Below are 13,730 nucleotides of genomic sequence, written 5' to 3' on the forward strand. Positions count from 1 at the left end.
CCACTGGACCACCAGGGACGTCCCTGGTCCTATCTCCTTGCTGACCTCAGATGTTAAGTCGGAGGCGAGAGCTAAGGGAGGATGAAACACACACGTGCTGGTGTGCACGCACCCCCCCCACCACCCTTCAACGTTGCGCTGAAAATCTTTATCCAGACAAGCCTTTAAGACAGCACGCACGTGTAAGAGTTTCCTCAGCTGCTGTAACAAATTACCACAGGCTCAGTGACTCACAACACAAGTCTCCTTAGCAACACAAAAGCCTGAAAGAGGTCAAGAGTCCGCCATGGCTCTCCCCAGCGAGGACCAAGGTGCTGGCAGGGCTGCATTCCTTTCTGGGAGCTCTAGAGCTTTCCCGCCTTTTCGGCTCCTAGAGGTGCCCGCGCTCCGCGGCTTGTGGCCCCTTCCTTCATCTTCAAAGCCAGCAAGGCGGGCCTGTTGTGCTGCCTGCCCTCTGGTTCTCTCCTCCACGGCCCCATCTCCCTCTGACCAGGCGGGGAAAGGTTCCACTTTTAAGGGCCATTATGATGAAACTGGGCCCACCTGGTCATCCAAGGTGATGGCCCCCACCTCCGGGTCCACGTCCTTAATCCCACAGGCAAAGTCCCTTCTGCCAAGTAAGGTCACACATTCACAGGTTCCAGATGAGGGCGGGGACACCTTGGTTGGTTGGGGGGTTCTTCCTGCCATGGGAATAGTCAGCTCTCGTTACTCACAGTGGTCCTGTGCTATAGTCACACACGAGGTTAGGGTCCTGTGAGCCTCTGGTCACAACCCATGACACACAACTTCGTGTTATGTGTGTTTCTATTTAAAGAAACCTTATTTAGGGACTCCTCTGGTGGTCCAGTGATTAAGACTCCATGCTCCCAATGCAGAGGGCCCGGGTTCCATCCCTGGTCAGGGAACTAGATCCCGCGTGCCGCAACTAAGACCCGGCACAGCCAAATAAATATTTTTAAAAAAGGAGAAGAAACCTTATTAAACAGACACTGATGATTCATTAGCACTAGACGCACGGCCAGCACCTGATCCGGCCTGAGCGGAGCTCATCTAACCTGCGTCCTTCCTCCTTGAGCACGTCACAGCCGTCCTGTGCCTGGGACACTGGCCAGCGCCTCAGCCCTACGCCTGGGGCCGAGAGCGACAACACCCACACGCGGCACGCGGCACTAAACAGGCTGTGGAAATGACGCTGGTTTACAGTCTTGTTCCGCCTCAGTGGGACCGAGCCTGCTGGGAGACTCAAAAGTTTTTGCCACTCTGGGCATGTCCACGAATACGTGCGAAAGCACCCTGAGTACTGAAGGGGGGGGGTGTTACAAACACATTTCAGCGAGTAGGCTGAAACTGCAAACACAAACCCACCAACAGTGAGGATGGACCGGTGGTGAGTTCAGGTACTGCTGGCTGTGCATCCGACGCTAGTGAATCCATACTGAATATTAAACACGGGTTCTTTACACAGAGGCATGGGCCGGGAGGTGGAGCCCGTCGCCCTGGGTGACCATGTGAGCCCAACTTCATCATGTGGGCCTCCCTGGGTCTCCCCCTGACTCGTGCCCCCACCGCGCTGACCCTGTGCCTGGGGAGCCCCCTCCCCACGCCCCCAGCTTCCCGGCTCAGGCGGGAGAGCGGAGCCCAGCAGAAAGGTCACCCTTGACGAGGGCTCACACGCGGGACCCCCCCACCAGCTGTGATTAAGACTTCAGGTCAAGCCAACTGAAGAGGTGGTGGTTTTTTTCCAGGCTGGTCAGGCTGAAAACCTACACGGTCCCATTAAACGGGCAGGAGTCTAGAGAAACGCCTGGACCTCGCCCAGGGGAACACCCACGCGACTGCTCACTGCCATGCTGAGAGCAAGACGGCAGCAATGTCCTAAGTGCCTGCGGCCAGGGGAGGGACGGCGTGCTGCGGTCAGTCACACGAAGGACAGCAGGGAGCCGTGGGCACAAACTCGAGCCACACGCTCAGTGTGGATGAAGCGGCCCCACAGCGCTGAGCGAAAAGAGCAGGGCGAGAAAGCTGCCATGCGGGGCTTCCCTGCAGTCCAGGGGGTAAGACTTCGCCTTCCAACGCAGGGGGTGTGGGTTCCAACCCTGGTTGGGGAGCTAAGATCCCACATGCCTCGGGGCCAAAAAAACCAAAACATAAAACAAAAACAATAGTGTAACAAATTCAATAAAGACTTTAAAAATGGTCCACATCCAAAAAAAAAAAAAAAAGCTGCCATGTGACACCACTTTCAGGAGATATAAACTTGCAAGACACAGCCGCGGATGTTCCGTGGTGAATCCGTGTGCAGTGACGTGTGAGGGAGGGGCCCTCCACTCTGCGCTGCTCCGGTTTACTCAAGCTCTCGCGGGCGCCTGGCTATCGGCTGGCCATTCTTTACCCCTCGCTCTACATCCAAGACATTTCAACACAAACTAAAGTGCCTGAAAAGGGACGAGCCCTTTACAAGGCATGGGTGCTGCCTGGCTGGGGAACTAGTTGACTGCAAACCCCCCTGCGCAGCGGTCAACTCTCCTCCAGGCTTGGCTGAGAGCTGAGGGGACTCCTGGATCCAGATGGGGCAAAAGGTCCTCCTCCCCACTCCCCGCAACCAGCACACTTGCCTCCCGGGTCCCCAACGCGCCCCCATCTCCATGAATTCCCACAGAAGCCCCCAAACCCGGCAGTCCAGAGGCGGCAGACAGACTCGGCCCGAGGCCAAGGGCACAGAGTACTCCGGGGCAGAGCGGAGAGAGCGTTTAGCTGCCCTGGAGTCCACTGGCGGGAAAGGAATGGTGATGAGGAACTTCCCGGAGAGCCCGGGAGAAACAGCTAAGGCTTCTCAGCCATGAAGTAAACGCATCAAGGCTGGGGGTGGAAGACGAACCTCAGAGCCAGCCTCTGGGGGCACCACACACAAGCGGGGATGTATCGGGCAGTCAGCGGGGAGCTGCAGCAGCTCCGAGACTCTTCAGGTTGAAAAGCAGACTTGGTGGGACAGCAAGGATTCTCAACCTTGGGGGAAACGCTCCAGGCAGAAGAGAAAAAGGACGACTCTAGGCCAGGAGGTTAGGGTTAGGGGATGGAGAAATCCCACCCTCGTCCCCGTGCCCATGGCCGCCCTCTTCTGGACAAAGGCTGGCCTTGAAGGGCCCGCCTGACTTCGGACAGTCTTGGCTCTGACGAGTTGATGGACACCTGCCTGCCTGCCCGAGGCAGCCGAGGGGCCTCATCCTGGGGAGGCAGGTTGCAGGGGACGAGGGAGGGGTTCCTTGGGAGTGAGAAAGTTCCCAGTTTTCTTCCCAATGGGAGTCCTAAATCTCTGCTCACCCCTGGGGCTGAGACTCAAAAGGACAGCAGAAAAACCATTGGTCAACTGCTCCACTTTAGAGAAAGTGGGACTGGACTGAGGTGTATTGGCCAAAGATCTGAATTACCGGCCAAGGTGGGGTCCAGGGACTAAACACGCAGGCTGATGGGTGCCACTTACTGTCAGGCCTCTCCCAGACGCTCGGGATACGCACCCTTACCCCAAAGCTCTCTCTTCTGAGCCTTAATTCAAGTCTGCAAGACTTCCTGGCTCTGTGGGAAGACTATGAGGGGCAGGGGAGGGGGTGCCAAGAGAAGAGGTAACACAGGGACAAGGGAGAAAGTTATTCCTGCCGCGATGTTCTCTCAGTACCCCTCGTTCTGGCAAGGAGAAACTTTCCCGTGGGCATGCCACAGGGCATGCAGGATCTTAGTCCTCCAACCAGGGATCGAACCCTACCCCCCAGAGTGGAAGCACAGAGCCTTAACCACTGGACCGCCAGGGAAGTCCGGGTGGGCTCTTACGACTTCAGCGACTCTTCAACAGGAGAGACCAGGCCCCAGGCCCCAGCCCCCGAGGTAAGGAATCTAGGAAGAATCAATTACATTGCTTTGTTTCTGCTGTGTTTGGTGATCTAGTTGCTATGATTTAGAGCAAGAAATGACAAGATCCCTTTTAAAATAAATGTAAGAAGTGAGTCTATTTGAAGGTCAAGTTAACTAATTAATTCAAGCCACAGGCTAGGTGGCTGGTTCGAGGTATTTAGTGCAGTCCCAGAAGCTGGTATGATAGACACAGTGCCTCGGGGAAGGTGGCGGGGCTCCCTGGGCCTCAGGGTGAGGACAGGGAAGGACAGGGCTGGCAAGTGAGGAGGCTGGCCTCGGGTGCACCGGGCCCAGGAGCTTGTTGCATTTCCAGTACCAGCTGGGCGGGCGGGGCCCACCATTTAGAGGGCGATTGGGAGTGTCATGACTGGGGACAGAGATCTGGAGGACAGGTGCTTGAGGGGTGGTGGGCGCCAGGGATGTAACTCGGGTCCTGGAGGGAGAAGGCCCAGAGGCAGGGTGCCAAGTCCACAGAGGGGACCAGTGGGGCCGAGCAGAGGAGGGGGAGAGAGCTGGCTGGCTGACTGAGGACATGCGAGAAAAGGCAGAGGGGCAGCCAGGTAAGGAAGCCACACAGGGGCGGCACACAGGACCAGGGCTAATGTCGGCCAAGTCTAAGAGGTCAGAAGTCCAGGGGCAGAGAGCAGGCTTCTGAGGCCAGAGTGGTGGGGCCTGGGGAAAGCGGAGCCGGGGGAACTCCTTTTCCCAGCAGGCTTGGCACCTCTGGTTAAGTTCAGGCCTGGCTGGGGGTGGAAATGACAGAGACCGCCCGTGACACAGGTTAGGCCCCTCTGGCCCAGTCGAATGCTGGTCCCTCGGCCTGGAGCCCTCAGGACAGATCCTAAGCCAAAGGGAACAATCTCCGAGCTTTGATTTCTTATTTTTTAAACCAACTGGATCTGTTCCTGACCGAGGTCTCCATGGCTTTGCCAGCCACCCGGGCTTCGCACAGACACTGGCACTGGCACCGGACAGCCCTGCTCCTGCTCTGAGAAGAAGCCCACCATTTCTACCACTTGGCCAGCAAGCCACGACCCATGGAGACCCGGGCCCGTCACCAGCCACCAGGCAGCCCACTCCCGCAGGAGCTCACGCCCAATGTGAAGAAAAGTGCACTGCACTGGGGGACTTCCCTGGCGGTCCAGTGGTTAAGACTTCACCTTCCACCTTCCACCTTCCAATGCAGGGCGTGTGGGTTCGATCCCTGGTTGGGGAGCTAAGATCCCACGTGCCTTGTGGCCAAAACAAAACAAAAAAAACCCAAAACATAAAACAGAAGCAATACCATAACAAATTCAATAAAGACTTAAAAACTGGTCCATATCAAAAAAAGTTAGAAAAAAAAAAAAGAGCACGCTGAGTGTGAGGGATATGCTTGACGTGTGGTACGTGGGCGGGAGTCCACCAGGGAGGGTGGGAAGTATTTCCGGGGGGCAGACCCGGGAGATGGCAAGGATACAGCAAGGCACACAGCAGGGCTCTGAGGGCAAACAGGAAGTGGACGGGGAGACCTGGGCTGGGGTGGGGAAGGAGGAGGAAGGTAGGAGGCTGAGCAGACCTGTCAGACTGGAGTGTGCTGTCCACAAGGGGGAGGGTGGGATCAAAAGCTGGGACCAGGGCAGGGGCTCCAGAAGGTCCTGAATGCCAGGTTGGAGCTGGAACCGCACCCCAGGTCAGAACGGGACGCTCCCCTCAGCAGGCCCCAGCCCTGCCTTCTCTAGCACGCACACGGCTGCCCTGGTTTTGCACTCTCACGACCCACGATGCGGGGAAAACTCCCTCCATCTGACATTTACTGAGATCCTGGGACAGCGACCCACCGTCCTCCTCACTGCCCCAGCCCTCCCAGCGGGCAGCTCATCACATCCCTGGGCCTTTACTGCAAGCCCAGGGCCGGGCCGTTGCACACCCTGGGCAGGCGTGGTACCCTGGAGGGGTTTAATGTCCAGGTGTGGAAGTCTGAGCAGCCAGGCAGCGGCTCTTCCCAGGGCGGCTGCAGCTGACGCTGAGTCAGGTCCTTGGGAGGAAATCGCACGTCTGTTTTCCTGCTGTGGTTGGGAGTCTCCGCGTGACCCCCTCCCGGGCCCAGTCAGCAGGTTTTTCTAGGAGCTGAGTGGAAAAGGAAGACGAGGCCGTCCTCTGGGAGCCCGAGTTTGCGGAGTCCTGGTTACTGCTTAACAGGAAATGAGGGGGAATCGGACCCAAACTGCAGTGCTCGGAGCAGCGGCTGCACATCCAGCCCTGGGGAGGGGGGCGGGGAGAGAAGAGAAAGAAGGAGGAGGAGGAAGAAGGAGGTGGGTGCAGAGAGGAGGGGAGAAGACAGGAACCAGCTGCTCCACAGGCTGACACATCCTTCCACCCTGCTTTCCAGGGACAGCTTTGAAAAAGAACCAGAAGAGAGCTCCCCTGACACTCCCCCGGAGAACCTGAAAGCCAAGAGGGCTTCAGCACTGGGGGTAAAGGTGCCTCCATGGGCTGCAAGCTCCACACCCCTCCAGTAGCTGGAAGGCTCCAGCATCAAGCTCTCCTTAAACCTCAGAAACCTCACCCCACCCCCCGCCGCAACCTCGGAAACCAGAGACAGAAGACAATTTGACGTTCCTCTGCCACTCCCTACTCCCCCGGCCAATGGCAGTGTCAAAATGTGCAGAGGCCTCTGAAATCCTATGGAGGAAGCTGGCTGCACGCCCCAAAGTAAAAACTAGCTTTCCCCAGCCTGGATCTGTTTCAAAATACTGGCAGCAAAGAGAAGACGGCTGAGAGGCGCCAGGGCAGAGCTAACTGTGCCCCACGTCCCAGGGTCAAAGGCCGCGGGACACGCATGCCAGAGCCCGGTCACAGCCCGTCAGTTTGTCCTCTGAGGAAAGAAGCAAAGAGATGAGCAGGGGACACCTGAAGGGCAGGCGGGGCGCTCAGGCCCCCAAAGGCACTAAGCGCTGCTTGGACGCTGGCTCCAAAGGGAGGGTGGGTGGGTAAACAGCCCCGTTTCCTTGGTACACTTGCTAAGTCAGTGACAGTTCTGGGGTCTCAAAACTGTGACAGCCTCCAATTTCCGAAGCTGAACAGGGAGACACTGCGGAAGCCCTAACCTTACAGGCTGTTATTAAGTGGCACATGGAATATAATGAAGTATCCTACAGCTCTGCCTCAAAACACACCCAGATAAGCAGGGCGATGAGCTCCCACAGGCCTCTTTGATAAACTGGTCTTGACTCCACACAGGATTCTGAGTCAGAGGTGAACTTCAGGCCTGACGCACGGCAGTCACGGGCAGCAGAACCCGAACAGGATGAGCCCCGGGCCCTGGTATGTTAACAACGAGCACGGCAGGACGCAGCTGGGTTAGAGCGTGTCCCTGGTTGTGAACAGTGGGTCCAGCCCAGGAGGTCAGCTGAACCTGCTTTTACAGACAGGCCTGGGAAGTGACGGCGTTTAAAGAGGCCCCTGGCTCCTCTGGGGAAAGGCAGTCTCAAATCTCTCTGCAGCTCCACAGCCCAGCCTAAAACACAGCGTGGCCACTCCCCCCAGCAAGCTGGTGACGGAGTACTGATGGAACGGGATGGGGTCACCTCCGCCCAGGGTCCTGCGGGGACACCGCTAGGTCAAGGGTCTTCCTACAGAATGAGTCAGCAGAGCGGTTTCCTGTAAGAGTGGACTTAACCCAGTTCCCGTCGCACGTGGACGCGGCAATGGCCAAAAGCCCTTCCCACATCTGCTGCCCCAAGGCAGAAGGTCTTCCGGAGGTTCGCCTGCAGCTGCTCAGCTCAGGGGCCCGGGCCAGGGACCCCCTCCTCCCCAGACCTCGCCTGACACCTGTCGTTCCCAGCTCACAGGTTCCACACTTTGACGCGTGCTGAGACTAAGGGGTTACAAGGGCCAGACTTTTGTATCCAAAGATCCCTCCATGTCCATTGCTTAGGAGGCCAAGAACTGAGCTGGGAAATCAAAAGCGTGCTTCCATAAAATGAAGTGTGAAAAACAGGCCAGGGCGGGCAGTATCTGGGGGCGTCAGACACTTCCCCAGTTACCGCGTGCTCCAGCAGGTTGGGGTCTGGGCCCCCCACTCACTCTCACCCCACTCTCCCACCCCACTCTCCCAGGAAGTTCGATGTTTCCTCCTAGACACAAACCCGGGGCCTCGTGAGAATCCAACAAATGTCAAAGCTACGGAATGCGGCGGTTGTGAATCCCCTCCTAGCTCGGATGGCACCAATCTGTCAGTTCAAATTCTCTCCCTCCTTTCAGGCAAAAAAAATAAAAATAAAAACATCATCGGGCCAGCATTCCAGGCAGCTGCCAGATCTATCCCTAGTTACACTCTCAAATCTCCACACAGCCCCGCCGCAAGAATGATCAGGAAACCAGTTACCAGTGTCGGCCTGGAAGTTAATGTCACCCAGATGCACCGCAAGGACAAGTGAACTTCTGAGCCTGGACCTCACTAGTGGGTTCCGTTACCCACCTCAGTTCCCCAGAAAGACTCATAAAAGCATCTCCCCCAATTCTAGACGCGTGTGAGCACCAGACGGCTCTTGAGCGGCACCACACTGGGAGGCTGGAGGGGACCAAAACCACGCCTATTTCTTTGGCTGCTTTGCTCTATAGATTCTTCGGTTTTTAGTCAGCTCAGGCCCTCAGCCAGTCGGTGACCAGTTCCTAACAAGAAGCAAAAACTCACAAACTTCCCACTCCAGCTCAAACCGACTTTACCCAAGACCTGAAAGTTTTCACCAGAGGCGAACTGGCGTGGAATCTGCCAGTAAACTGCCAGACACCAGGAGCTGGTTCGTTTCTGGTGTGGTCGATGAAGTAGAAACTTTTCACTAACACCACGGCCTCACCTTCCCGGCTCTCTCTCACATCCACCTGGCTTCTGTTTCTCAATTTAGAAACGACGCTGTTACAAGCCTTCGAAATCAAGAACCTGTTTCAAAGCAAGATTTCTCAATGTCGGCGCTTCTGTCATTCGGGGCCAGGTAATTCTTTGCCGTGTAGGAGGCTGCCCTGTGTGTTGTAGGACGTTTAGCCACGATCCCCGGCCTCTACATGCTCGGTGCCAGTAGCACCCTCTCCCCAAGGAATGACAACGTCTCAGATGTTGCCAAATGTCCCGGGGTGGTGAACGGGTAGGGGGAGGGTTAGCACTCCTAACTGAGAGGTACCAATGCAAGCTTGTACCTTCTTAAAAATGCCAGGTGCCAAAAGACACTGTGGGGGTCTTCCGAGGACTTGGGAGGGGAGACCTGGTGTCTGGATGCTGAGTTTCATGTGTGTGTGTCTGCGTGTGTGTGGTTATCGGTGTTTCGAGAATTAGGAAAAGCAGGTAGCTGCCAGAAGAACGCCCAGGAGGGATTTTTGATTGTTGCTTTGTTTGAGTAAAATTATCCTCACTTTTCTCAAACCATAAAACAGGGTTTCTCAACTTCAGCACTGTTGACATTTGGGGCTGGGTGACTCTTGGTCATGCGGGGCTGCTCAGTGCACTGTAATATGATTAGTTACCACCGAGTTGTGACAACCCAAAATGCCTCCAGACATTGCCAGTGTCCTCTGGACGGTGGAACGGGCCCTGGCTGAGAACCACTGTCCTACAGGAAGACAAATGCCCCCAAATCCTTTTGGTTAAAAAGGGGAGAGCGTTTACCCTTGGGCCAGATAAATGAGACCAACTGAGACCAACTGGTTTAAAGCATATCACCTGTTCACATGGTGAAAACTCAACATATATTATCATGACTTTACAAGAAAGTTACCTGGCACAGACGACCCTATCCTGAGGGCATAGAAAGAGGGTGAAAGAGGTGTTCCTAGGATGGAGAAAACAAACACACAAAGAGGTACACAAGTCCAGATGAACAGCGGAGGTCAACAGAAACTACTGCAGAAGGCAGTGGAACACAGCCAGGGTGATTCTTGAGACCACACTCAACACGGGATCGGTCAGGAGGCCGAGACGACGGCTGTCAGAGGCGAATGTGGCCGCTGCAGCAATGCTTTGCGACGGGGCCTCAGGATGTTGAGATAATAAATTGATTCGAATTTATTGGCATCAATTTACACTTACACTGCTCTGAGCTCTCCAGGTTTCCAAGCGCTCGCCACAGATCTGAACGCAGGCCATCCTTCCTGCCCTGAGAGGAAAGGCGCTGGGGGATGGCCTGTCTGGCACAGTGTGTCTGCTGGGGACAGTATGGGCCACCAGCACAGGCCCTCAAGGCTGGGGGTGAGGAGGGGAGGGCTTCCAGGGACCTGTCCATGTGAAGGGACAAAGTGGCCCAGGGGCTCTTCCAAGACCTATAGTTCCTGCAGGAGGGGCTACATCAGAGCCCAAGACAGTGAGGAGCACTCCAGGGTGCTCTGGTTAAGTGTGCAGGGGTGGGAGTGGGGGTGGAGTCTGAGGCCTGCTGGGCAAGGTCTAACCCAGGGCCAGATCACTTAATTCCAGGCTGCTGGGGCAAAGGGCTGTACTCTCAGTAACAATCCTAGAATCCCTCTGGATTAAGCCTCTCTTCCTCCGGGGTTTAACCTGGAGTCTAGAGACAGACCCCAGATATCTTTAGCCGTGGACCACCACTGGGGTCATCACTTCTCCCCCTCGAGGGGCAAAAGGTCCCAGCTGTGTGTTATGGGGGACTCACCCCTCTTCCCTCCCCCTGGACCCCTCCACACTGTGGGCAGAGTTCTGGTTTGCCAGCACGACCCAAACAACTCCTACGACTGCTGCTCGTCCCCTCCTGGAGTCTCCACACCAACTCCAGACCTAAGGTTCTTAGCAGATCAGGGGATCTGGGACTTCTTGGATCCGACATTATAAACTCAATTTTGCATTTGCCCAGTCTTCTGAAGAGTGGATCCACTCAGCTTTCACCGCACTTGTGAGCAATGGGGGCCTGGATTTTCCAAAACACCTATTCTATCCATCACAGGTAGAGTGCTTACATTCCGCTTCTGGGAACTTATCCAGTCCCACCTGCCAGCAGAGACAGTCACTGGCTATTCACGATAGTATCATTTGCAGCAGAAAACTACTGGAAACACTCTAAACATCCGTCGATAGACAACTAAATAAATTATGATAGACTGCATGGAATATAATACCATGTACCCATTAAAAAGATTCAAAAGGCTCTAGGAGTAGGCTCTAGTGCTGTAGCTTTGGGGGAGGGGAAAGGGAAGGGGTTCCCCTAAGGACATTCCGCGGCATCTGGAGACATCTGTGGTTATCACAGGAGGGGGGGTGTTTCTGGTACGAACTGGGTGGGGGGTGCAGGGATGCTCCTCAACGCCCCACAGTGCCCAGGACGCAGCCACAACAGTGAATGACCCGACGTGGAGCACTCTGGCTCAAGTGCGATCTCCAAGAGACATTTCATGAAAACCGTCAAGTACATGGTTCTAATGTACACTATGCTACCACTACATGGGTGTTTTTAAAGGAAAGGCATGCGCTTTTCTTCGGCAGCTGGTGACAGTCCCTGTCTCTGGGGAGAGGGACGGGATGGTATGCCTGAGGGACTGAAGTGGGCAACCGACTTTTCACTCTATCCTTTCAACTTTGTACCCGGCCCACTGAAAAGAATTTTCGTTCGTTGTCTTTTTTTTTTTTTTTTTAAGACTTGCCCTAGACACGAAATGTCCCTGCCCCAAAACTTCTGTGCCGACAGCCTCGGGACTGCTTCTTCCCCTTCTCTCCCTCCCCCACGCCCTGCCCTTCTAGAAGGAAGGAGAGGAGGGGAGGGGTCCCCGTCCGGGGCCACCCCCTGGGTGCATCTCCGCTGCTCTCAAGCGTCTGCCCACCCTCCTGGAGGGGACCGGAGCCCGCGTGGCGGGCAGGGCCCGGGCCACCTCGCACGCAGTCCCCGTCGCTCCTAGGCTGTCCCCACCCTGCGGGGCACGCGTGCCAACGCCGCCCCCTCCGTACCCCCGGGCCCCTCCCGAGCCAGGGCCAGGCCTGGCCCCCCTCCGAGCAACCTGGGCCCCGCGATTCGCCCCCCGCCTCGGCCTCCGCTCACCTGGCTCGCCTTGTAGAACTGCTTCTTCAGCCCCGCTACCGACATGCTGCCTGCCGCCGTCGGGCCTCCAGCCCGGACCCAGCGAACCGGAGGGACCGCGCAAGCGACAGGCTTCCGGGCGCCGCCAACCCCCCGCGCGCCTCAGCGGGCCCCTACGGCACCGCCTCCTCCGCCCTCTCGCCAGCTCTGCGCCCGCCCCGGCGCCGCCTCAGCCCCTCGCGCGCCCGCGCGGCCAGGATATTACATGGCAACCGCACACTTCCGGTGCCGGCCCCCGCGCGCGCACGCGCGCACGACCCCCACCCCCCCCCCCCCCGGTCCGTCTGCGCACGGGCGCCCTCTGCTGGCCAGGGAGCGCACGCGCACTCCGCCTGAGGACGGCAAGGCATCCTCGGCCACTGAGTGGACCGGGGTGAGCCTAGAGGGGCTGCAGCGGTTGTAGCGACTGCAGCGACCCCTCAGGTCCCGGAGGTGGGCCTGACGCCCTAGGAAAGGCGCTTAGACCTTTCCTCAGAGATTGGGGAAGCTAAGGGGCAGGTAGAACACCAGAGGCTGCGTTTACAAATCTTCGGATACCTGTTCGCTAATCTCAGCTATACCCAATTCTTCTGTGGTCTTCCACCACCATCCCGTCCGGCCCCGTGTTCATCCATTCGGTTGCCCAAGTCAGGCATCAGGTTATCCTTTGTACCTCCTTTCCACTATCCCAACTGTCCTCTCTGCCCTGATCAGACCATTCCACCAGCCTCCTCTCTGGTGTGCCCACCTTCAGGTTGTCCACTCCAATTCATCTCCTACAAGGCAGCCAGAAAGATGCTTCTATAACACAATTCAGATCCCATCAATTCCCTGTTTAAAGTCCATCTACTGGCCTTAGAATACTCTCCCAATTTCTTAACATGGCCTACAAAGCTTGTATAATTTGGCCCCCATCACCTTTTTTGACTTCAACTCTCTTCGTCTTTTAAAACTCATGATCCCTGTTGCCTATGGGCTTTGCTAACATTATTTCTCTCTTGCACATTCTTCCCCAATCTTTCCACCGTCCCTTGTGCATAAGAGAACTCAATTTAGAATGTCACCTCCTTCAGGAAGCCTTCCCAGATTGATACATATTTACTGATATTGATTTTTTTATCAGTTGTTACTTTTATTGAATGAGTTGGAAATTAATAATGAATCAAAATGAGTAAATGAATCCAAAAAGAAGAACAGGGTGGGGGCCAGTTGCGCAATGGACAATGTGTCTGACTCAGATCAGAAAAAGAACAATAAACTACAAGAGCTAAAGTGCTTGCAACTTCAGTGCCGAAATCTCTAACAGAGTTGAGTGATTTTGTAGCGCAGAGGATTGCTGGAAGTTTACAAGTGCCTCAACACAAGGTACTGGACTAGATCAGAGGATTGCCTTAGAATATGCACACCCCAACTTCTTTCCCCAAGATCCTGATTATGAATAGTTTGAAAAACCTCCCATGTGATTCTGATGGGCACCCTGATTGGTGATCCACTGGCCTAAATCATTTCAGATGCTAGAATGTCAGAGAAGGAAGGGAAAACATCCTAACAGGTTAGACAGGGAAACTGAGGCCTTGAGTAAGACACGACTTGCCTAAAGTGACGTCCTCAAATCTCCTATTTTTCTACATTATTTCCAAACAGTTCTACTGATTTAATTATCCAATCTACAGGATAAATAGAATTCTGAAATTGGTCTAAATTTCACTCGCCTCTCCTCAATTCTGCTCTGCTTGATAAATTAAATTGGTGCTGAAAAAAAACCTGTTCTAAGGCTCACAGGCTGACTCT

The 13,730-nt window shown here is 55.6% G+C and overlaps 1 protein-coding gene across 2 annotated transcripts in view; it reads right to left on the reverse strand.

Annotated features, from left to right (window-relative positions):
• Positions 1-12,171, reverse strand: part of SH3GL1 (SH3 domain containing GRB2 like 1, endophilin A2) — a 31,579-nt gene extending 19,408 nt beyond the window's left edge. For both annotated transcript variants that reach the window (XM_057709683.1, XM_057709682.1), the window contains exon 1: positions 11,922-12,171. In XM_057709683.1, coding sequence (XP_057565666.1) covers positions 11,922-11,966 — 45 coding nt within the window. In that variant the 5' untranslated portion in view covers positions 11,967-12,171. The remainder of the gene's footprint in view (positions 1-11,921) is intronic.
• Positions 12,172-13,730: the final 1,559 nt, after the last annotated feature.

Source organism: Hippopotamus amphibius, chromosome 15 (genome assembly GCF_030028045.1).
Source record: "Hippopotamus amphibius kiboko isolate mHipAmp2 chromosome 15, mHipAmp2.hap2, whole genome shotgun sequence".
NCBI classification, from domain to species: Eukaryota; Metazoa; Chordata; class Mammalia; order Artiodactyla; family Hippopotamidae; genus Hippopotamus; species Hippopotamus amphibius.